This window comes from Corvus moneduloides, chromosome 1 (assembly GCF_009650955.1).
Source record: "Corvus moneduloides isolate bCorMon1 chromosome 1, bCorMon1.pri, whole genome shotgun sequence".
NCBI lineage: Eukaryota > Metazoa > Chordata > Aves > Passeriformes > Corvidae > Corvus > Corvus moneduloides.
The window spans coordinates 136817004-136842118 of record NC_045476.1 but is presented as its reverse complement, the minus strand read 5'-3'; the positions used below and the strand labels follow the sequence as shown (position 1 = coordinate 136842118).

The following is a 25115-nucleotide window of genomic DNA, read 5'->3' as shown; positions in this document are numbered from 1 at the left end:
GGGAATTATAAGAGAGAATTAGGTTGTGAGCTGTAAAACCTGCCTGCAGAGGCACATGGCAGCACAAAGAAGCACATGGCGGCACAGAGAGGCTTGTGTCCACCAGACCCTGGGGAGAGGAGGTGTCACAGGGCAGAGCCCTACAGAGAGGAGCCTGCAGGGAGCTGACAGACGAGTGAACAGCGAGTGATAATCCCATAAAAGGACATTGAGAAAGCGTGTTGCTGATGTGGCAACACGGGATAGGTCATAAAGAAATAAAGAAATACTGTGCCTTAGAAAAGTGTATAAAACCAACTCACTCCTTTGAATAAGTGATTCCGATTCCCTGCTGGTCTGAGTCCGAGATTCAATCGCTCTTCCTGACTTTACTCTTATGTTTGATATATGCACTGGGCGTATTGCTAAGGTTCCCCACATCTCAGTTTCCATGTATGCCAAAACAGAAACAACTGTGTTTTAACAACTAACAGGTCAAAGAGTATTCACTTGTGACCTTCTCTTCTTTATCACAGATAGAAGTTATTTTTGTCATTGTCCTCCATAACTTATTTCAAGGGATGGGGGATTCTGGGTGTTCCCAGTTCTTACTGGCTTGATTTGGAGGGGTAAGACCTATATCTGCTTCAGGAACTTTGAAGCTGTTTCTATTTTTGCTTTGGAACAGGAAATAAAACATTTTTAAATTAGCAGGTTTGGATAAGCTGCATCCTACAGGTTTAAAGGCACTGTTGAGGAGTTTGACTGTTAATGCTGATTTTCAGTAACTCTTGCTACACAGGGGAAATTTCAGGAGTGCAAAAGAAAGGTAACATGCCAATATTTAAATAGAATAAAAGAAATGAGCCAGGAAATTATAGTCTTGTCAGTGTCATATAATTCCTTGGAAAAAGTAGTGGAAGAGATAACAAGAAACTGAATTAATAATGAATTAAAAGTGAGTAGCAGAATTAATGCCAGTTCATTTGTGTTTATGGAAAATAATCCTATCAAACCAGTTTCACATTATACTTTCTGTAATATAGATTGGGATAAAAGCTGAAGAAAATGTGATTTTGACATTCACCAAAGCTGCAGACTTGACAAAGTAGTTACACCACTACAAATCAATCTGTTTTGTTTGGCAAATTTAAAAGTGACTAGGGTTTTTCATCATCTTGCAAAGCTACTAAAATGAGCCCTATTAGCAAGCCTTTGTGTGTAATATTGGCTAGGGATTTTCTCCTTCTTTTGACAGCAGAAAAAGGTATTGTTCCTGGCAGCAAGAGCTAAATGTGTTTGGGCTGAGACTTCCCTACGTGCTGCTACATATACAGTAGGTGTTTAGTATGAGGGTGGTGAGGCAGTGGAACAGATTGCCCAAAGAAGTTGTGGATGCCCTGTTGTAGGCCAGGTTGGATGGGCCACTTGGTCTAGTGACAGGGGTCCCTGCACATGGCACAGGGGTTGAAATCAAATGGTCTTTAAAGCTTCCCACCAGCCCAAACCATTACATGATTCTGTGATGGTGAAGTCCTAGGCTGCATGGGGGACTTTCTATAGGAGAGTCCCACCAGGGTTGGGCGTGGTCAAGCCTGGAACTTTGGAGAGGGGCTGTTGCTACGCAACCTCACAGCCTTTCTGTAAACATTCTGCTGCAGTTGGCACATAGGGTCCATCTCTGTTACTCTGCCTGCATGGGTATGTCCTGTCATTACTGTAAAATGTCCTAATTTATATAAAGTGTGGGCCTTTGTGCTTTGCAGCCAAGCTCTTGAACCTGAGCTTTTTTTGGGAACAAGTGCTTGGGTCTGTTTAAGACTTCCAGGTCAGAATATGTCCAGAAGGGTGTATTTGGCAGGTGCTTCATGTGTAAAGTACTTGGGCACAGCCAGTGTTTAAATTAGCTACTGGACTCCTCATTTTAGGGTTGCCAGGTCCAGAGAGATCTTCACACCTGAGCCTCTGTTATGTGTGGGCTGGTTCTTGTGCTCCAAAACAATCACTTTATGTTGTGACTTTCAGTAGATTGAACTTGTTCTCTAAATCAATTTTCTTGGCATCAGAAGCACCTTCATGTTTAATGAACTTTTCTTTCATGCTTACAAATAATTTTCTAATGACAGGTTGAGTTAAGATACTGCAGAAAGTGGGATACAAAGTGAAGCAGTCCTAGTGTTTCTGTCGGTGTGTCTGTAACTTAATTCTCTTTGTGAAGCCCACACTGACATTGTTTTCTGAAAGGTTTGCAAAATGTAACAGCAATGAGATTTTTTTTCCAGCATGTGTAGTCATAGAAAATCAGTGTAAGACCTTAACTCCAGTTACAAGAAGAATAAGCAACCTTAAGAGTTGGAGTTGATGATCCTTGTTGCTTCCTTCCAACACAGAAGACTGTGATTCTGTTGTCTGAGGAAGACTGTGAACTATAAATGACTTAATGCTATCATGCAGAGCAACCTAAGTGCGATGACAAACTTCCAAAGTTTCTTTCTGTTTTCTTATACGATCTTCAGAATTCATTTTTTTATTGCTAAATGAGATTTTTTTTTTTATCGTGTTCAGCAAGAGGGGAAAATAAATCTGAAAATGGTGTATGTTTGCAATTGCTTAACCGCTTGTTCTTAAATCCCTCTGTGAAAAAGTAAACGTTTGACCTAACTTTTAAGTAGTGTTGAAAAACTTGGCTGGAGGTCAATGGTTTGCTTTGTGCACACTATATTGAAATGTTGTACTGATTATATGTGCTGGTTTCAATGAGGTTTTTTTGTACCTGCCTATCTTTGCTCTTACATCTTGTATCTTAGTACTTCAGAAGCAGCCTTGCAAAAAAGTGGATGATGGGGACTATATTTGTAGGGTATTTCACATAGAGGAGTTATTTAGTTGAATTTTTAATTTAGCTCAAAAAACTTCTTCCAGTGCATAGTTTGGTCATGAAAACTATTTATTTTTGCTCTCCAACTATAGTTTAATATCTTATAGTCATGTCAAAGCTGCACTCTAGGGGTGGAGGAAATACCTTCTTCAGAAGAAGCTCAAAAATAGCAGTGAAATGCTGCAATATATGCCATAAACTATGCTTTCTGAATTGCCTTATGACTTTTGAATGGACTCTGCTTATGAACAGCCGTCTCAGGGCTTGAGTTTGTGCTTCAAATCTTACTAAAAACTGATGCCTGCTTTATCTGTATTTGTTCTTTTGCCAGCCTTGCCTGTGAACTCAAGTAGTCCTGTGTTGTAAGAGGAACTCGTGTTAAAATGATTGACTGCAGCCATATTTCTTCTTAGTTTTCCTGTTAAGTTAGTCCGCTGTCCTTTTGAATGACAGGTGCTTTGTTTTTTGAACATCTTCATAGCCTACTTTGATAGGTCTTTTTCTTTGTTTACATCTGAATTCCTTTATGTTTCTTTGGGGTTGTTTGCTTGTTTTTTATGAGACCAGAATTTTCCATAGTAATTTGTTTGTCATCTCTCAAATGGCAGGATGATTTTTTTTTTTGTCTGCTAGGAACTGCTTTGTTCTAGATTCTGCTACACTCTTAGATTATTTACCTGGGATTAATAGATGCACTCTTTTTTGTATCTGGTGAAGTGATTAACTATCACATGTACTAAACCCTATTTTAGAGCAGAAATACGTACTAAACCCTATTTTAGAGCAGAAATACTTGTTATTAGTCCTGGGTACCAGAGATTTGCTCTCATTCTCTCCTCCTGTGCCTAGTTTAATCTTTTGTGTATATGGAATGCCTTGATAATGTTACTATATAACCACCAAATATGCCTACAGGTTTTTTGCATATTTCTGACTGATCTTTCTTGTCTCTCTTAATTAGGAAAGCCTCAATATGGGAAGAGCAAACAATGAAGAAGCTGATGATCCAGGTAACATTGTAGGCTATTTCTGCTTTAAATTTTCTTGACTATTCTCTAGCCAAAAGCCTTGTCTTAAACAATTGAGATGGGCTGAACTACTTGTTTTTCCTCTATTAAAGAATTAATTTTGCTATTGCCATTACAAGCTGTAAGCTCTAGGGCTGTATTGTAATGAGCTCAGAACAGGTATTCAGAGAAAAAGAAAATCCATGTTTTTCCAAAATGCTTACAAGATAAAAGGTTGTGGACAGGTGGGCATCTGTCATGTAGCATGTTTTGAATACACCACATTTGCAACAGTACTTATACAACTCAACGTTGTGTTAATGTGCAGGGGTTTCAACAGAAAGAAATGAAGCAAAAGAAGACAATGATCTGCGTCGCTCCTTCCGGCAGAGGAAAGCTGTTGAGCGCTATGAATCTCCATTGGAAAGTAGGTGTGCTGGGCTGACCTTGGCTGGACACCTGTGCTCGCCAAGCTGCTCTATCACTCCTGCTTCTCTGCTGGACAGGGGAGAGAAAATAAGATGGAAGACATCTTGTTGGTTGAGATAAGGTAGTTCACCAAAGCAAAAGCGAAACATTGTGCACAAGCAAAGAGAAAAACGATTTTGTTTTCTACTTCCCATCAGCAAGCGATGTCTGGCCACTTCCCAGGAAGCAGGGCTTCAGCATGTGTAGTGATTGCTCCAGAAGGCAAACATTTTATATAACAAATTCCCCACCTTCTCCCACCTTCTTAAGGTTTATATCTAAGCTGATGTCATCTGGTATGGAAGATCCCTTTGGTTAATTTGGGTCAGCTGTCCCAGCTGTGAACCTCCCAGGATCTTGCCAGCTTACTGCTTGGGAGTGGAATGTTGGGGAGACAGCGCTGATGCTGTGCTGGCACTGCTCAGCAGTAGTCAAAATGTTGGTGTGTTGTCAACACCTTTCCAGCTACCAAGGCACAACACAGCACTGTGAGGGCTGCTGTGGAGAAAATTAACTCCACCCCAGCCAGACCCAGTACAGTATGTTATACAATACTATATATTATACAGTTTCTTTTGAGAGCTAATTTCTTGCATGGAAGGGGGGGGGTTGTTGTTTTGGGTTTTTTTTAAAATGAAAATACATGCACACAACTTCTTATATTTCTTACTTCATTCTGCCAATAAATTTTATTGAATGCATATATCCTGTGCACGTTCTGTTTTGGTTTTTTTTTTTAACATTTGGCATCCTTATTGTTGCTTTCCAGTTAAATAAATAACCTATCTACCCATAAAAGAATAGCGATTAAAGACACTTAATAATCTTACTCTTGTAGTTTTCAATTTTTCTTAAAAAGCAGGTGTGTGTCTTTTTACTTCTATTATGCACAGATTAAACCACCCAACCTCCCCCTCATTGAAACTTTCCGTGAACTTAGAGATGAGTAATACCTGTGCCATTTTTTGCCTCTTTGACTATCCTGGTTTCTCTCAAACTTGTTTGTAACAAATTCTAAATTCTTTGCTTTCAACAGATGTAAGAAAACGTAAGACAAGCTCTTCCAACCATACTTCACCTGTCAAAGAGAGAGACTCAGGCAAAAAACCTAAAAGGTTGGTATATGGCTTATGACAGTTCTCCTTTCTCAAGAGCGCTGTTGAATAATGCTTCCAAAGTTTTTTGGACTGGTGGTAATTAGAGATTAAGATAATTTCAGATTATTACTGTGGTAGTCTGAGGGTATGAAGAAAAGAAACACTGCAGGGGAGGCCATCCTTTGTACAAGCCATTAGATTTTATTTGAAAATGTCATATTTTTGGTCACGAGAAAGGTGATGATGAGGGTCATGGCTGAGATTGTGTAACTGAAATTCATTTTTCTGGAATGGAAGCCATAATCTCCCTCTGAAAATCTTAGACTTGAAGGGTGTACAAATTAAGATTTAATACTTAATCTTAAAGGGTACAAATTATTAAAACTGAAGAAGACAACTTAAAGGCAAATTTCAATGGATTTTTTTAAATTACTCAAGAGAGTTCATGTTTCTTTATGAAACTATCCTTAAACAAGAAAAATGCCTAATGAAATTCTAAATTAAAGTTGCAATACTCATATTTGTAAGTGCTAAGAGTTGTTATAATAATTAACTCAGTTTAAAGTTCTTTATTTATTCATGGCCATTAAACATAAAACAGTTGGAACGAATTTCTAACTATTTAGGAAGTTTGTGCTCATTTATAAGGTCTTTTGGATTCACTTGCTATGATTAGAAAATCAAAAGTCATCTAACTGCATCATAAATTAGGAAGCACTTTTTTCTTTCTCCTTAATTCAAATTAGGTCTCTTTCGGCCAGGTCTCAGAAAGATGACATAAAGGGAGTTCCAAATGATCACCCGAAAACCGAAGCAACTTGGAAAGGCAACTCAAATGAAGTTCACAGGAATCACATGGAAATTGGAGCAAGTCTGGCTGGTGTGGAGCAAATGCAAATAGATGGTTCAGTAAGTATTTTTACTTCATCGTGTCAGTGAGATATTTGCAGTATTTATGAAAGCTTCCAGTAATGGGCCATCTACAGCTCCCTTGGCTTACAGTTTTGTCTCAAGGAATTTGAAAATCACCACTAACATTTTCTTTGTACTGATATCTAATTTCTGATGGAACCTTATCAAGGTTGCAGCTTTGTTTAACACGTGTTCTGTTGACTTCATCTTTAGGCACAATTTGATGGTGTGGGTGGTCTATCTGACCACATTTCAGCTTTAAAAGAGATGGTCATTTTGCCATTGCTTTATCCTGACATCTTTGAGATACTGAAATTTAAACCTCCGAGGTAAGAGACACCATTTAAAACTATAAGTTCTTAACTCACTTATTTTCCATGCTTCAAAATTTTCAGCAGTGTTTATGGTTCTTTTTAACACTAGTAAAAAGTAATTTTTAAAAAAATTGATAGAATACTGCATATATGTATGTTCAGAGATTTCCTGTGTGGCAAGACTATCCTTTAAAAGTGTCTTGCCTTTAAAAGGTGGAGTTGGAGGTTTTTTCTTTAGAGTTCTGCATACAAGTGGACTTGATTAGTTTGTGAGCAGGAAGGAATTATCTGCTGCTAGTTAACTGTAGTTTGTTTTGTGGAAGTCCAGTTCTGTCTTCCACCAACTCTTTTTTTTTTTTCCCGGAAGTATTTTCAGGTATTAGTTTTACAATTGATAGGACTTGCAACCAGAACTTTGCATTTTTTTTTGTGCTTGGGCTAAAATAAGAATCTGTCCCCTTCTTATACAGCTAAGCAAGTTCTGTGTTACAAAATGAGATTATTAGGGATTCATTGACTTTATATATCCCTGGTCAGCAAAAGTCAGTCATGGTATATTAAAATAGGACTTTAAATTCTTTGCTTCCAGTAACTTTAAAAGTATTACAAACACTGAAAAGAAAATCTGTGTTTTGCTTCTTTATTCTTTGAAGTTCTTTTTGAAGCAGCAGTGCATTGGCTCTTCTAGTTGAGGGAAATACAGAAATGCAGAATACCTTCCCATTTTTAGACTACTTCCTCTTCCTTAATCACCAGTAAGGGGAGACCAAATCTAGTAAATTAAAGCTTTTTAAAGCTTTACTCTCAAATCTTGAATTTTGTGAAAAAAAAAAGAATGAATATGCAGTTTATCATTGAAAAATGAATTCGTGATTCCTAAGTTACCCCAGTCTCAGATTCTGCATTGAAAGTGTGCTCTTGTTTTGCTCCACTGTACTGTAACCATCTCCGCTGGTTTGCCAGAAGTTTTGAAAATGTCCTTCTGGGATGCTGCTCTCTTTTCTCAAGGTTTTGCACATCTGCATTATTCTCTTGGTTCATTTTGTTTGCTCCCTTGCAGAATTGTGTAGGAACACTTTTGACTTTTCTCACACTTCCACTGTTGCTATCTTATCAATGAAGTGTTTATCTTAGCAGAGCAGAGTCATGTGTCTTAGGGATGGGGGTTGCAACAGATACTTTTCCATGTTGTTTTTTCTTATGTGAATTTTTTTTAACATTTCTTTCTTTTAAATTGTAGAGGCTGTTTATTCTATGGTCCACCAGGGACTGGAAAGACCCTGGTTGCTCGTGCACTTGCTAATGAATGTAGCAGAGGTGACAGGAAAGTAACTTTTTTTATGAGAAGTGCTGCCGACTGCATGAGTAAATGGGTGGGAGAATCGGAACGACAGCTCCGTTTAGTATTTGAGCAGGTAGGGTTGAAACATGCCATGTGTTCTGTTGGAGTTGTCACTAATTTTTTGTGGTCGAGAAGAACTCACTCTTTTTCATGTTTTATCATCTCCTTCCACTGAAATGGGATTATCGGTGTTCCCTTTTTCAGTGGAGTGTCTTGAGATGTATTGAAAAGATTAGTAAAGGAAACGAGAAAATCACCACCACCCTCAAAAAGCCCTCCACCATGCACACAACCCAAACAGTCATAAAAAAGGTCTCAAGAAGCAAGAGATGGTGGCTTTAGATGAGAGGGAAACAGATGCAGGGTGAAAACATGTTAATTTAAATTGGTAATGGAAGGTCGATTCCAGAACTTTGAGTCCTGTCTCTGTTCTCATGGTTGCCAAATAGCTGTAAAAACTACTGGTATGATTTGTTTCCTGTCACCCAGTCTCAGTGGGTTGACAGGCTGCTGTTTTTCATTAGGTTAATTAGTAGAGATCCCTGATGCTAGTCTGAAAAATCTAGTTCCAGTGCCTTTCTGACCATAATATTTCCATGTATTTTCTCTTTCAAGCAGTGCTGCTTTCCTGATGTCAATATTCCTGTGTTTTCTTTGTAGGCCTACCAGATGCGACCTTCAATCATTTTCTTTGATGAGATCGATGCTCTTGCTCCTGTACGGTCCAGCAAACAAGACCAGGTTCATAGGTAGAACATGTTTTGTATCTATGTAGAAGGTGCTTGATCTTTGTGAAAAGAAGACCACAGCCTATTTAACTTGATGTGACACATCCATTTATCCTGAAAACTAGTAATTCAGTTCTAGTGGATTTCAGGTGATTTTTAAGCAATAATTGGAAACAATTTGCTGAGCTTGATATCAGCATATGGTCTGTGTTCCCTTATATCTGTATTTTGCTATGTCTTAAAATAATTATTTCACTGACCAGTATCTTGTCAATAAAAACTTGTCCTTTTTGAAGGATCAGTGGAGAAGGTTATGTGAGACTGAAGAAAATTTACTAAACCAGTGAATGAAAATAGTATTTTTCTGCTAGCTCTGTTGTGGGGACACTTCTGACACTTATGGATGGCTTAGCCAGCAGAGGAGAGATTGTGGTCATAGGAGCCACCAACAGACTGGATTCTATAGATCCTGCTTTACGAAGACCTGGGCGCTTTGAACGAGAATTCCGCTTCAATTTACCAAACAAAGAGGTCAGAACTTCAAATCAACCTTATGTGGCAAAGTCCATCTTTGTAACAAACCCCTGTAACAAGGCAACATTGTGGAGCAGTGCAAGTCTCCATCTGAAGTGTAGAGCTTGGACACAAGAGGGATATCTGGAGACACTGCATTTTACTGTGGAGGGCAAACCTGGTACTGAATATATATAGGAATAAGATGATGTCAACAAGTAGTTGCTTCTCTCTTGGACAAAGATATGAAGTACACTGCACAGGTGCAGCACTTCAAGTTCAATGGCAATAGCTAAGCAATGAAGAAACTTGTTTTATAGCAACCAAAATATTGAGGTGGGGATGGATGGGAGAGAGATGGTGTGCAAAACTTTAATCCTGATTTTGTGTTTTTTCTCTGGCTATCACGGATATTTTTAGCACTTTTTGGAGCAAAGATAAAAGGCTTATTGGATTGAAGGCTAGTAAAAGTGCGTGAAACAGTGCATTTAGCACAAACATTTGTATCCAGTTTTTATCTGCTCTCAGGAACAAGAGACGAGGTCCCATGAAACAGATCTAATATACAATTCCCTGTGTCATGGTTTGGTGTGGCCTCCCTGCTACCTAAAACCAGTCCATGCCAAACCTGCTGTGGAAGAATTCTAGAAGTGTGCTATAATTAATCTGTGTACCAGGAGATACTTTGCTGAAAGACTTGCTAGGATCAGGGATGAGAATAGGTGATGTTTGACATTTTCTGGATGAGTGACAGTAGTTTGAGCCATAGTTTTTGTTCTTGGTAGCAGCTGTAGCAAAAAATGGAGTGCTAGGACTGTTTTCTTTGAATGAACTGGCAGAAAAGCAAATTTGATGAACTACTGAAACCATCACTGAGAAATTTTGCTAAAGTTGAGAGAATTTTCTTTGATGCGAAATGTCTGTTTGCAGATGAGGCTTTTACTACAATTTGTTCTTCAAAATCATTAGGTCTCACACTTATAAAACTCACTTTTTATGGAAGATGCACGTCTTTTATTTCATCAATCCTCTACAAGGGATTTATGTAAGAATTTAAGAATTATTAAATTTCCTTCTTGAAGAAGCAGCAAGTGTATTAATAACTGGCTTTTAAAGTACTTAGAATTTTAGCAAACAAGAAAAGTATTTGTACTAGTGTGAGAGTTTTGGGGGTTTTGTGTTGTGGTTGTTTTTTTAAGAGAAAACTTAAGGCAAGCTAAAATGCAACCATTGTGTTTCTAGGCAAGATTAGAAATTTTCAAAATTCACACACGAGACTGGACCCTGAAGCCATCGGACAACTTACTTGAAGACCTGGCTGAGAAATGTGTTGGTGAGTTTGTTTGGTTTGAGTTGGTTTGTTGGTTTGTTGGTGAGTGTGGGTCCTTTTCCCCTGGGCAGCGTTCAGCCACTCTGCCCCTAGCCTGTAGTGCTGCACTGGGCTGTGACTGAAGTGCAGGAGCTGGCACTTGGCATTGTTGAACCTCGTACCACTGGCCTTGGCCCATTGATCCAGCCTGTCCACATCCCTCTGCAGAGCCTTCCTGCTCTCCAGAAGATCAGCACTTCCACCCAATGTAGTGTTGTCCATGACCTTACTGAGCGTGTACTCAGTCCCCTCATCCAGATCATTGATAAAGATATCAAAAAGGACTGGACTCAGTACTGAGCCTTGGGGAACACCACTAGTAAACCCTCTACCAACTGGATATAGCATCATTCCCCAACACTCTGGCCATCCAGACAGTTTTTAACCTATATAACACATGTATGTTGACATAACGTTTGGTTCTTGTTTTGTTTGTCAGGATTCGGTGGTGCTGATATTAAAGCTCTGTGTGTTGAAGCTGGGCTCTGTGCTTTGCGCCGCCGTTATCCGCAGATACATGAGAGTGACAAGAGACTGAAGATAGATGCCAGATCAATTAAAGTAACAGCAAAGGATTTTGCCATGGCCATGCAGAAGATTGTTCCAGCATCTCAGAGAGCTGGGGCTTCACCTGGGAGAGCACTACCACCTATTTCAAAGCCGCTGTTAGAAAACACCCTGGAAAGAATTTTACAAGCCTTGCAGAGAGCATTTCCCCATGCAAAGCTTGCACTGAAGAAGAACCAAGGTATTACAATAATACCTACTTGTTTAAAATCCTGCCAAAGCAAAAACTTCTGATTTGTGCAACCAACATACACAAACCTCTCAGCCATAATAACAGTGCAATTTTATACTTTGCGTGTGCAGAGTGCAGGATGGGAGCTGTGTGTCACTTGCAACATGCAGTGGAGAACTATGGTTCTCTGCCGGAGCCCCCTGTTACTGACAGTAGCTCACATCACGTTAATCATTTCAGAGATGGATCTGAGGTTTCACATATGAGGCACTTCTTTCCAAGTTGTAGAATCATAGAATGGTTTGTATTGGAAGGGACCTTAAAAGTCGTTTAGTTCCAGCTCCCCTGCCTTGGACAGGGACACCTTCCACTAGACCAGGTTGCTCAGAGCTTCATCCAGCCCGGCTTTGACCACTTCCAGGAATGGGACATCTATAACTTCTCTGGGCAACCTGTTCCAGTGCTTCACCACTCTCGCAGTAAAGAATTTTTTCCTATCATCTAATCTAAACTTACTCTCTTTCAGTTTGAACCCATTTCTCCTTGTCCTGCCACTACATACTCTTGTAAGAAGTCCCTCTCCATCTTTCCTGTAGGTTTTCTTCAGGTACTGGAAAGCTGAAATTAGATCACCCTGAAGCCTTCTTTTTTCCAGGCTAAACAAATGCAATTCTCCCAGCCTTTCCTCACAGGAGAGGTACTCCATCCCTCTCATCATCTTGTTGGCCCTCCCCTGGACTTGCTCCAACAGGTCCATGTCCTTCCTGTGCTGGGACCCCAGAGCTGGATGCAGCACTGCAGGTGGGGTCTCACCAGAGCAGAGCAGAGGGGCAGAATCTCCTCCCTCACCCTGCTGCCCACGCTGCTTTGGATGCAGCCCCAGCTACAGTTGGCTTTCTGGGTGGCAAGAGCACATTGCTGCATCATGTCCCATCTCTCATCTACCAGCACCCCCAACTTCTTCCTGGCAGGGCTGCTCTCGATCTGTTCATCCCCAGCCTTTGTTGATACTGGGGATTGCCCTGATTCAGGTGTGGAACCCTGAACTTGGACCTGTTGAACCTCGTGAGATTCCCATTGTCCCACTTCTTGAGCTTGTCCAGGTCCCTCTGGGTGGCATCCCATCTTTCAGGTGTGTGAACTGCACCACTCAGCTTGGTGTTGTCAGCAAGTTTACTGAGGCTACACTTGATTCCTTCATCTATGTCATTAATAAAGATATTAAATAACACTGGTCCAAGTATGGACCCCTGAGGGACACCACTTGTCGCTGATGTCTACTGAAACTCTGAGCAATTAATTGCCACCCTCTGGGTGTGACCATCCAATCACTTTCTTAGCCATCTAACAGTCTGCTCATCAAATCCATCTGTCTCCAATTTAAAGGGAAGAACATTGTGAGAGACCATGTCAAAGGCTTTACAGAAGTCAAGATAGATGACATCTGTAACCCTTTCATTGTCCACTGATGTAGCCAATAATTATTACTAATGTAGTAAATAAATGCTTAAATGAGGAGAGAAGGGTTTTTCTGGTATCTAGGAACTACCAAAGTTGTTCCTGATCAACTTTATTCTAAGGAAAAAACCTCCCAAGTATTTGTCAACAGAGTGGTAATACCTGATGCAAATCATAGGACATAGGACAGCTTTGTATAGACTTGTGCAATCTCCTTAGGTCTGTGGTAGGGTGAACTCTTCAGATAACAGCATTCAAATGACAAAATGCAAAAGAAGTGGTTTCCAGCACTGATTTCAAAGGTGTATTAAAGCAAGAGTGAGATATGAACTATTCAGGAAAGTTAACAAATTTCTCTTGTCTTTAAATCCTATTTTAGGGAATGATAGGATTGACGGTGATGATGACTCACCATCAGTCTCTGAAAAGAAGCCTGACAGCAAAAAGGCAGAATTCCGTACGTTCAGCAGGTACATGTTTGTCCTCCTTCTGGTTACATTTTTGAGATGGCTGCATCTGTAAAATGTTATGCAAATACGTGAAGGCTGCTAGATGAAGGAGTTAAGGATGTGTGTGTGGGTGATCAATATTTGCCAGAATCCAACTCTGAAGATCCAGCTGGGTACTAGATCTAATTGTTCTGACTACACTGTCCTAACTTGTCAAACTGAATGGCCTAGCCCTCTTTTACTAAGTCAAACTGGCTCACAGATTATTAAAACATTGATTTAAGCCATAGTATTCCTTGAAAGATTCAAGACCCCAAAAATGTTCATTCTGTCATTTTAGCTTAAAAGATACCTGTGGATTCATGTAGCCATCTTTTGCTCTTCTACCTTCCAAGATGGTTGAACCAGTAGCACATTATGTATCAGAAACAAAATCAATAAGTGGTTTGTTAAATCACTGTGAGAAAAATTTAAACAGTCTGCATTTTTTACCTTTACCCTACTGAGTTTATGTTATCTTTTGACATTTTAATTGTGAAAGTCATGTAGTCCAATAGTTCTAAAATAGATTATTGTCAGATATTTTTCTGCCTTCCTATTGCTGTGCTGCCCAGAAAATATGACTTGCTGAGCTTGGTTAGGTCTCTAGGATCTTTGGCTTCAGCAAGTAAAGGTACAATAGTATGGTGGTGAGAAAATGCACAAACCTCTTCACAAGTGTATTTCATGCAAGTAAAGCAAGATGATTAGGAAATTAATACACAAGTCAAAGATGAAACCAATAGAATGACTAAATAAAATGTCTTATACATATTTAGTGTAGTGCTGTAATTTAAACAATCCAGTCATGTTCTTCTTCAAATACAACTAATGTGTTTCAGTACCCACATTAATCTTTTTTCCTAGAAATGTAGTTTTGTCCCTTTCTTCCCACTGTCCCCAGGAACTGTGGCCAAATTTTAGCTAAATTTGACACCTGTAATAAATTTGACACCAAAAGTCAAGACAAGCTGAAAATGCTTGTGTATGGACAGTGAAGAGATACAGATTTGTTTCTGCTGTGAGAATTGTTATTTTGCCCCGTATCAGGTTACTGACCAGCTGTTTTGTGTGTATTTGCCTGGACAGTCCCTCTGTGGGACTTAAGGACTATTACTTAACCCAGCCAAAGGAATAGCAGTCATGCTGGGGACTGCCAGGATTTTTTAGCAGAGGAGTGATACCAGTTTTTGAGAAATTAGGCTTTGATAAATAGACTGGTCTTCTTTATCACAGACCAGCCTATTATTTGGTAGAACATGGAAAATATTTACAGGAGAAAAAAAAAGTATAGGAAAAATATTTAACATCTGTGTGCCTCTTCATCACTCCTTTTTAAACCTGTTTTCTTCTTATTGTTGTAGAAATCCTTCTTACCAGCCAACATCTTGCAGGCCACGGTTCTTACTGGTTGAAGAGCCAGGATGTGGGCAGGCTTTTGATTTGGCCTCTGCAGTATTACATGCCCTGGAAAAGTTTCCAGCTTATACACTGGATCTACCAACCTTATTTGTTAGCACCACATCACAAGAAGAAACATGTTCACAGGTATCTTTTTTTTGTTGTTGATCTCATAGGATTCTTGAACTATATAAACTAGTGAAATAAGCACAACTCACTATTGGTGGAGTTGGCCTGATTCGAATTTGCTGTTATGTTTGCTTTTGTATGAAAATTCACTTTTCTTGTAGATGGAATGATACTGAATAAGGACATTTATACATAGCCATGTTTCATTTCTATTTGAAATTAAACAGGGACGATGTTGCTTGCAGCTTGGGAAGATGGGAGGTTCTGCTAATAAGCCCCTCTTTGTGGCAAGTAATCCTGCTGGTCTTGAGGGGATCCAGAAAGTTGTTTTTGTTGCTTCTTAAGTCTCTGTGCTCCCAGCAGTTGGCTCTGCATCAGCCTGATGGCATCATGCACTTTCTGTAGCCTTCTTTTTTATTGTATTTGTAGGGCAGCCAAAGTTTTTGTGAAAATAAGTTTTTTTGCATATACATATACGGCTTGTACTGCTGCAGTGAGATGCATTGAAAGCATTAAAATTCATGGAATGCTTAAGTGTGTAAACTGATGTGTGTCGCTTAAGTAGAAAAAATAAATATGAACAGATTATTGCAGTTTTGATTTTTTACCTTTAGGCAGGAAATCAATTTAATTACTTGGCATCGCTGTATTAAAATATCTTGATCTTCATTAGCAGCATTTTAGAGCTGTATAAGTCAGGACAGACACATCATGTGACTGGATACTTGTTTGCTACACAGGAGGAGCAATTCTCTTTTTGTTATGTTATTGTTGTACCTATGGCTATATAAATACCCTGTCTACTGCATGGATATACCACACATTTCCTATCTTGTGACAGGAACTCCCTCCATGTTGTTACTCTAAAATGGTGCATGGGGAGATTTGCCATGTGTTGCCACTTCCCTCATGCAGTAGATTCATGTCCTCTTCTGTGACTGAGATGCCATCTGTAGGCAGTGGCTTGTGGTCGTTCAAAGCAAATCATCTGGTCTGATGGATACTTTGATAATGAGAACAATGAGAGCCTGTGAGCAATTTAGCTCTTAGGCAGGCTCAGGACTGGTCATCTCTTATAAAATGTGCTTGAAATTATGATTTGTGACCAGGCTTCTTTTACTGTGTTAGCCCTGATCTTTTCACAGAGGCCTTTGTTCAGGCTCTGCTCCAGTCTAACATGGGTATGGGCCCACACTGAACTGGAAATGCTGCAGTTGCAGTTGTGTAGCGATTTCTCCAGGCTAACACATCTTGCTGAAGGGTTAATCTTGATTTTTCATGCACATCATCACATCACCTGAGTTTTGAGGCTCTTTAGGAGTTACCTTACCCCTAAGTAGTTTTGAAATCAGATTCAGTTCTGTGTCTGTCTGCATAGCAATGTCTATACTTGAAGCAAAGTGAAAATTCTACCCTATTGTTAAGGAGTTGTTCATTTATTGGTTTGTCTTGATGTCTTGGCTTTATGCATTCTTATTTCACAAAAGAGTTAGACTGATATGTAATTACTTAGTGGTCTGTTCTACATGATGTAGTTTTCTTATGCAAGCTTTCCTTTTACCAGTTGATGCGAGAAGCTCAAAGAACAGCACCAAGTATCATTTATATCCCACAAATCCCTTCGTGGTGGGAGGCCATTGGACATACACTGAAAGCTGCTTTTACAGGACTACTGAATAACATTCCATACTTTGCTCCAGTTTTGCTCCTTGCAACATCTGATGTGCCACATGAAGATCTCCCAGAAGAGGTATTTCTGTCTGTACTTTTCTTTCTTTGTTACTCAGTTTATTGTTAATTTACAAATCCTTGAAACATTGGAGTACTGTGCTGCTCTTAAGCAGATTCATGTTGTTCTTACTCAGGCACCAGAACCCTGTGTCTTAAAATTTCCTTAGACAAAACAATGCTGAAAGCATTTGTTTAAAGTCTTTTCTGAGGAAAGGGATTGACTTTGACCCAACTTTTTCTCCTTTCTCACACGCTCGTGCTTACTAGACAGACATATAGATACACTTCATACAACTGATTCAGTGGCTTCAAGATGGTTAGGTGTGTACTTGGTGAAGAATACACAGTGCTTGAAAGGTAGCTGGGAAAAAGATTGTTTTCTGAAAATATTTTTACTGAAAAAGTACTGTGGTCACACTCTTAGTGATAGAATGTAATTTCTAATTTAAATTATTTCACAAAAAATTCAATTTCTTTCTTCATCTAGGTGGAAACCTGGCAAATTAAAAAACTAAGGACCAACTTCTGTTTAAGCAACTTGGAAATAAATTTTTAGTTGTATTTCTTAACAAAATTGATTAAAAACACATGCTGAGCTTTGTAGAATCTGAGAGTGTTCATTAAAGGAAGGTGTTTAAAATGGTAATATGCTGCTCTGATTATTTTGTCTAAGTAACAGAAGTTTTTATAAAATTAATAAGTGCCTTCTAAAATTAAAAAAAAAAAAAACCCATATTACCAAAAAGTTGGCAATTGTCTGCTGAGCCCTGCGTCTTCCCTCTGTAGCTGTCATAAATATTCAAGCTAAAGGACATCAAGCCAGGTAAATGCAAAATAAGCAGTGTTTGGAGTGGTGAATGTCATTGCTTTTTCATTGGTTTATCATACATTTTTCATGGATCTTAAACTCTAGAAGGTTCATTAGAGAAGGTATTTTACTTTGCAGTGCTATGAAAATCTAGCCTTTTAAGGCCAAGAAGTTAACTTTTAATATCTTGTCTTACCTACATGAGTATTCAGTGTAATTTAGAAATGCACTCATCTGTTTGGAATTTAAAATAAAAAAAATGTTGTGGCCTTATATCTGAAATCTCTTTTCTTCTCATGGTCTAGATAAAAGCATTGTTTAATACTAATCGTGAAGAAGTTTTCAGTATCCCACGGCCTACCTGTGCTGAAAGAAGAGGGTTTTTTGAGGACTTGATTATGAAGCAATCTGCTGAACCTCCTGCATCAAAAACCAATTCAGGTAAGGATATTCTACATATAAAACTTTGTTGCTGTAAGTTAACAGCTAATACAGCATTTGCTTTGGTGATAATTTTCTGTCAATCTTTTTTCATGGGCTTGCATTTGAGTACCATGAATTGACTAAAGTTTTTCCCTGTTACTGCAGAAAGGTACCCTACTTCAGGTATAGGATACTTCACAGATACTCTATTTCACATGAGGAGAAATCCTGACTTAAATTTGTGTCATTCCAGGTTCTCAGGTACACCTTCCTGCAAGATGTGCTCAGGTGGATGGGCAACCACAAATACGGGACAAGAAAGCAATCAAAATTCAAAAACGAGGAGTGTATGTGGATTACTCTGAGCTCAGAGTAAGTCTAACTTCAATTTTGTTAATACTGAAGTGGGACATTTTTTTTATGATTGTATATTAAGTCGATTGTTAACCAATGCCAATTCAAGCAATTTGTGAGCGTGATATATATCTTGTGAAATAATTCAGCCTGTAAGCGACTGTGACTCTTGTTTCCACAGCTGATGTAAACTGCTGCTCTTGCTATATTTTAGAAGATAGGGCTCTCTTCCTAATTGTTAATGTAAAAGGGCTTTTTAAATTTTAAAATAGCCCACAGAAAACCTGCTAGTACTGTTAGGTATTAATGCAGTTTTTATGATGGGTTGGAGTAGGGTTGTTTTGTTTTTCTATTTGCATGTTTTCATTTATTAGGAACCAGAAAAGGACCTTGATTTATGGCTTTAAACCTGAAATTAGCAGGTTGACCTGAAGCTTGTCCTGGATAAAATACTAATACCTGCTTTGCCGAAATTCTTTCAGTGTTAGAATCCAGTGTTAGAATTTTGCATTCATACAGTTACAGTGTTATGAGGTTTTTCCAGTCCTCTATAGGAGAGAAGTTGTTATCCTAGGCTGTAGCTGGGGAAAGGGTCAAAAGTGGGCCTAGCCTAGAGGGTGAAAGAGGTTCCTTTGCATGAACTGGAGAGGGACCAGTAAAAGGAGGACCTGATTTTCAGGGAATATTGCTTGGACAAAAATTCAGGAAATTGCTAGTTGAAGTCCTGGAGTTTGGTCAAAGCAGAAGAGGCTGCTGTTCACCTGCCCGAGAAAGGGAGTATTATTTGGATATTTCCTCTGTATGGGGAGAAGATGACCAGAGTGGAATCCCCTTTGGTGAACAGGCTTAACCACACAATTTCTGTCACATTTTTAAGCTGTGACATAATCTGTAGAAGTGAAACTAGCTTTCTAAGGCTAGTGTCCTAAGCAAATTTCAGGGGGTTTTGTTGTTCTCATCTGCCTCCGTGTGGAGAGAAGCTATATAAGTTTTTCTAGAGTCAGGGTGCTAATAGCATGCACTCCAAAGTTATTGCCAACTAGACAAATGGTATGGTAGAGTCCTTACAGATGATTCAGCTTATATATATTTTTCAGCTGTGAGGAGAAAGCTGCAGTCATGAAACTTGTCTTTTTAGAAAACTTGTTTCCTTAACATGAGTGTCACTAGAACTTGATGCTTGTACCAGAGAACGACTTTGGAACTCTCCTGAAGTTAATAAGCTGGGTGGACCTGCAAAATACCTCTGCTTGGTTTTCTGTGGGATGGGATTTTTTATTATTTGTTTGGATTTGTTAAGTTGGTTTGATGGGTGGCGGTTTTTGTTTGTTTATTTGCTTGGTAATAGGGATAGAACTTGATGAACCAATAGAAAAGCATGCAGTCACCTATGTGGCAGCAATTAGAAGTAGTTTCACAGGGGTTGTTGGCAATGCACCTCTGTCATGTTCTATATGTTGTGTTTGCAGCAGCTGAAAGCAGGCTGTGTGGGTTTTGTGCCTCTTACCTGCATGTTGGACAGAAGGAAGTTCAAGGGAATACTCGAATCTTGTGCTAACCGGTCTGAGTGAGGCTGAGTTAATGGCAAGCAGCAGTAATATTTTCATTGGGTGTATCTGCTTTCTTAAGCTACATCTTCGTGACCTCACACAATACAGTTACTGAGCAGCCCCAGCAGTGGTCCACTAGCTTGTTAGCGTTGTATTCCCGTAGACTATCACATTCACATTTCCACAACAGAAGGGACTGTGTGAGAGATTGGTAATTTGCTACAGGTGGTCACTCTGCTGGTTCATCCACTCTTGATTTGAAAGGTAGGAGCTAACTGGTGCTTGGCACAGTACACATCCAGATAATGGGTAGAGGTGAGCACCTAAGGAGCTTCTGTTTCCAGCTGGCACAGCTGTATCTGGAAGATCTGTAGCATGGCTTCCAAATACACATTTTCCAGGGCCCTGTATTGCATTGTGGCTTTGTGGTGGCAGCTACTTTATAATGAAGTAGATTGTGTCATTCTCCGCTGTTCTGGAGGCAGTTGATTGGCAATTATAATCATTGATGTCATAGATTGATGAGTAAGAAAATATTGTCTGAACTTTAAATCATCCTTTTTCCTGAAGTGTGAAGAGTTAACTTGTTTTCTCCAGTTAAATCTTATGAGACAATCAGCTCTCCAAAGTGCCACTTTTATTTAACAATATAAGAAAGTAGGACATACCTTGTCCTATTCTGAATTGTAGTTTCCACTTTTTTTTCCTTCAGAAAATGTTGGATGCTGTCGTCATGGCAACTGAGAACGTCAGTATATCAAGCATGGCAAAACTATATTCTATTCTTAGCATGTGCATTTGCCAACATCGGGAAAATCCCGACAAAACCGAATTAGTCGAGGTAAATTTTTTTGTCTTCTAGCACTTTCTGTCACATGATATTATGCATGTATGTGAATGTTATGCAGATGTATGTGTTCACTGTGAATATCACCATTATTTATCACTCTTTACTGCTTAGTTGCCTGTGTTACAAGACTTTTGTCTCAGGTGGGAAGACATCTACCCATATTGCAAACTCATTGTTGTATTTAGCCTAATTGTTGGCAGTTTCAGCAGAAAAAGGCAATGGGTCCACCTACATAGTGCATCTCAAACCAGTTAATCTGTCTGTCACTAGTCCTTCTCCAGAGCTTTTTCAGGGTAGGGGGCTGCGAAAGGAGAGCTCTTTTCTCAGTGTGCCACTTCCTCTTTCTCCCCTTGAAGGCAGGCACACATGGTAACACTTGGATAGCACTCATTCCATTCTTGAAAAGAAATCAGGTATGAAACATTACAAGAATTTTTGGCTTTTCTGTAGGCTCACTAGACTTTCTTTTTAACTTGGCATGGCTCAAGCATCTTTAATAGGACATGTGGGGAGCTTTCTGCCTATGATGGTTTGGAAGCTAGTGAGCTTCCTCGAAGAGAAGCATTTCTAATTTGTTAGAACTCAGCGGAAATCTTCCACAGGCACCCATCGTCCCAGGCAGGCATTCTCAGTATTGAGTTGTTTTAGATAGATTGGATATTCAGTCTCCAGATTCAAAATCCTTGAATCCATTTGTCTTTCAGATGCTTATGCATGAAATTACATAAAATTCTTTATGCTTCTCAGTCTGCCTTAAAAAAAAAAGAGGAAGCCTCTTCTCTTTAGCCAAGGAGGCTATTCCTGAAAAATGCACCCTTCTCTCATCTAGCAAAATAATATGTTTTAGCATGAGGAGGGATTTGTTTATGTTATATCAGGGCTTGTGAGCTCTTGTGACTGGAGTTGATTTCTTTGTTCATTGTCTACATCTAGTTCCAGCTTTCACTTGTGGCTCTTCAGGAACTATCTTCTTTTTTATTGTTGAAAGCACCTTGATAGAGATCCATTGGCCCTTGAGATAGATCCCTGCAGTTTCTCTAGCCTACTCTCTGTTTTGGGTGCCTAAGGATGTGTTTGAAGCTAGTGGGGCTAGAGGGACATTGTGATTGTGGTAGCACATGTATTGGCTAAATATTACTAATAATTGTATGTATGTACAGCTTCTTGATTCTTTTGATGAAGAAGTTATCAGGGTTCTCAGGCTTGTATTCACACTGACTCCTAATTTGTCTTATTTTTTTTCTTATTAGGATATGAAGAAAGAAATTGCAGCCCTCATCTGGCTGTGATACTTGACTTCAGTATACTTGACATACTCTAATGTTCGTGTATGGCTCCCAAATACATAAGTTATATTTAACGTCTCACTAATTGTAGCACCTATAGAAAAAAAAAAAAGAAAGAAGCTAAGCACATAACTGAAACCAGGCATAACAGAGTGCTGAACCAGTGACACTCGGTGAAATGATTAATATAATGCCAGATTATGAGGAACAAAACAAGGCAAACTTACTAAACTAGTTAATTCCGGTAGTCGATCACGCTGACTGGATCAAGAAAGGATCTGCCTGAAGAAGGGAAGGCATCAGCTGAAGAAAAGTGGGCACCAGCTTGAAAGAAGATTGAGCATGTTGGCTAATTAGCATCTGAAATGAGAGAATCATTCAACCAGTAGAAGATTGAGTATTAATTAATTGGAAGACTATGTAATTGAGATCCAATCAACATTAGTGTCTTTGCAAAGTTTTGATAGTATGTTGGCTTTGAGGATTTACTGTCTACCACCCTTCTCTGCACAGAACTGCAAATAAATCAAATACCTCTACTTTGTGTGGATCAGCCTTTTGCACACTGGGTGAAAGAACCTGTTTCGGGACATCAGTGGTTTTTTTTTTTTTTCAAGAAAACAGCATGGAATTCTTCTAAAGCATATTGATCCTGATTCCTGCTGTTGTCTCAAATCTTCCAAACGTTTTTTATCTCTGGAAGACACTGGAACTGCTTATTATTTTTCCATCAAGTTTATTTCTAGTGAAGAGCAGCAAGCTGAGTGGCCAGGAGTAGGACACAGTGTGCCATTCCCGCTTGTGACTTTGACTGCCCGGTCGCCTCACGGGGATGGGTCGGGGGGCATCCGAGCGCCCCGTGTCCCGGGATGCAGGGCAGGGTGGGCGTCGTAGGCGACCCCCGGCCGCACCACTGCCGGCGACCTCCAGGGCTCCAGCTCCAAGTTTATCCCTTTGGATCCCCTTGGATTCCCCTCGCTCAGTAGCCGACGCATCTGGACGTGCTCCAGTGCGCCCCGGCCGCCGCAAGAGCCGCGGGATGCAGGGGGACAGGAGAGCCGGCGAGGCCGTGAGTAGCGGGACGGGGGGAGCCGGCGGGAGGCGCTGACCGGCGGCAGCGGGTGCCGGTGCCGGCCGGGAGGCTTCGGGACTCTTGGGGGGAGCTGGGAAATGGGAGTCCCCGCGCGAAAGCACCGGAGACCGCTGTCCCATGGAGGGAAAAAAGAGGGGATAAACGAAGTCTAGGGTAAGCGCGTGCGGCTGCCGTCGGGAGCGCTGCCGCGTGTGAAGAAGCAGCCGGGGGAGTAGCCGGGGGTTGCCCGGCCGGGTCCCCTCCAGTACCGTCCCCCTCTTCTGGCAGCTCCGCTAAGGAAGGAGGCTCGGAACAAACCCTGGTTCACGGGGCTGTGGCAGCGTGCTGAGAGCCAGTCCCTGGGGTGCCTGCACCCCTGGGAATACAACCTTTCTGCATCACCTCATGGTTTGCTGGTTTATTTGTCCTTCCTCTTTCCCGTTTACTTTGATTCAGTTTCTTATCTGAAAAGTTACCTTACGAAGACTAAGTTAGACACTGCTTTGGTTTCATTTTGGTAATGGTCACACAGAAAGTGCCCCCATTTTGATGACAGAAAGGCACCAGAACCAGTGCTCAACACAAAATATGCATAACCTCTGAGTGCATTTTAGCTAGTCTGAAATGCCTGTGAAATACTCTTTAGTCAAGTGTTTATGTGTTCTAGTTTTGATGCTTTAAAAACAAAACTCTTTTTAAAAAATGGGAACTCATTTGTGCTTAATTAAAACTCATAATCTAAACTGGTGAAAATGTTACTTAAACTTTTTATAATCTTGGCCTACCCTAGTAAAAAAGAGGCAATTTATATGGCTGTAAAGGATGCCAAGTAGCCCATGCTTTCTGCATCTCAGTGTTGCTACTTCAGTAACTGAATCATTTAACTTGCAGGAGTTCAGTGTTTTTAACATAGCCTTCAAAAGCTAAAAGTCTTCTCTGATATTTCCAAGTCAGGCTCTTCTTTCCAGACTGTCTTTCATTTCAATGGAAAACACAGACCAAATCCAGCTCAGAAATGGTCTGCCCTGCCTTGAAGTGAGGCTTGTCAACGACTCTGTTTTCCTCCCATGGAACCCTTTCAGGAGTTTCAGTTGTACGGATTAGGTTTTGTTTAGGTTTTTTAATCCATCATTTTCAAGACTACTGAACTAAGAAGGAAGAAATCCTCAGGGGGGTAGGTCAATGTTGTTGGTTTTTTTTTTTTTCCTTTCAAAGGATTATGGAATCTGCTTTAAAATTGCTGCTTTGCTTTTGCAGTCCAAGCCATGAGCAGGCAGTGACAATTTCTTCTGGAGAATGCCATGGGAGACAGTATCAAAGGCTTTACTAATGCCCAAGTAGAAAACATCCACAGCGTTTCTCCCATCCGCCAAGCATGTCACTGTCTTGTAGAAGGAGATCAAGTTGATCAAGCAGGACCTGCCTTTCATAAACCTGTGGATACAAAAATGCTGTTAGCAAGAATTTTTCTTGCTACTTTCTAAGTCCATGGGATACTTTTCTCTCTCACAGAAGATATTCACAGAGTTTATAAACCATGAACACCTGTGACCTTGCCGAGCTTTGTTTATAGTACAGTAGGAAAATATTTTGAGAATGGATGTCTTAGGGTTTTAGCCAATCACCCCCAAGGGGTGGCTGGTCCTTTGTCCAATTAGACTATGAAGAAAAAGTCTATAAAATAGTTTGTAAAATAATTTAAAAAATCAATCTTGCTGCACAATTCCTGCCTGCTGGATATCTCTCCTCCTCCCTACAGCCGCAGGATATATGTAATATAAACCCATGCTAGCTGAGCCTGATCTCATGGTTGTCTTGTGTGTTCCATGTGATGGCACTCAAAATGATTTGGACCATGACCCTCCCTGTCACCAAGGTCAGGCTGACAGGCCTGTAGCTTTTGGGATGCTCCTTCCAACCTTTCCTGTAGGTGGATGCTACATTTCTCAACTTCCAGTTAACCAGGACCTCTCCAGTTAACCAGGACTGCTGATAAATGATTGAGAGTGGCTGGGCAAGTTCTTCTGCCTTCTCCCTCAGTACCCATGGGTGGATCCTATTGGAGCCCATAGACTTATGGGTGTTTTAAGTGGGGTAGCAGATCACTAACCATTTCCTCCTGGATTATATGGGCTTCATTCTGCTTCCAGTCCCTGTCTTCCAGGTCAGAGGGTGAGTACCCTGAGGACTGCTGTCTCTCTGTTTCCCTTTGCATCAAG

At 40.1% G+C, this 25115-nt stretch overlaps 1 protein-coding gene across 2 annotated transcripts; it reads left to right on the top strand.

The window, feature by feature from the left end:
- Nucleotides 1-1633: 1633 nt before the first annotated feature.
- On the top strand, nucleotides 1634-24366 carry LOC116453263 (ATPase family AAA domain-containing protein 2-like). Of its 2 annotated transcripts, none has more exons than XM_032128525.1 (18): nucleotides 1634-1680; nucleotides 3819-3867; nucleotides 4193-4291; nucleotides 5369-5447; nucleotides 6191-6338; nucleotides 6555-6670; nucleotides 7896-8070; nucleotides 8658-8746; nucleotides 9097-9256; nucleotides 10481-10571; nucleotides 11047-11355; nucleotides 13184-13274; nucleotides 14657-14840; nucleotides 16387-16572; nucleotides 17667-17802; nucleotides 18038-18156; nucleotides 20401-20529; nucleotides 21789-24366. In XM_032128525.1, the coding sequence occupies exons 2-18, from the start codon at nucleotides 3831-3833 to the stop codon at nucleotides 21825-21827; spliced, it is 2187 nt and encodes a 728-aa protein (XP_031984416.1). In that variant the 5' UTR covers nucleotides 1634-1680; nucleotides 3819-3830; the 3' UTR covers nucleotides 21828-24366. The 2 variants fall into 2 exon arrangements, with proteins under 2 accessions (XP_031984416.1, XP_031984406.1); XM_032128515.1 differs by having other exon boundaries at nucleotides 6176-6338.
- Nucleotides 24367-25115: the final 749 nt, after the last annotated feature.

Excerpts from the sequence above, each read along its gene's own strand:
- LOC116453263 (XM_032128515.1), top strand. The coding sequence starts at position 3,831 with ATGGGAAGAGCAAACAATGAAGAAGCTGATGATCCAG. Across the intron at positions 3,868-4,192 it reads TGAAGAAGCTGATGATCCAG|GGGTTTCAACAGAAAGAAAT; the intron begins GTAACATTGTAG and ends GTTAATGTGCAG. Across the intron at positions 17,803-18,037 it reads TGCATCAAAAACCAATTCAG|GTTCTCAGGTACACCTTCCT; the intron begins GTAAGGATATTC and ends GTGTCATTCCAG.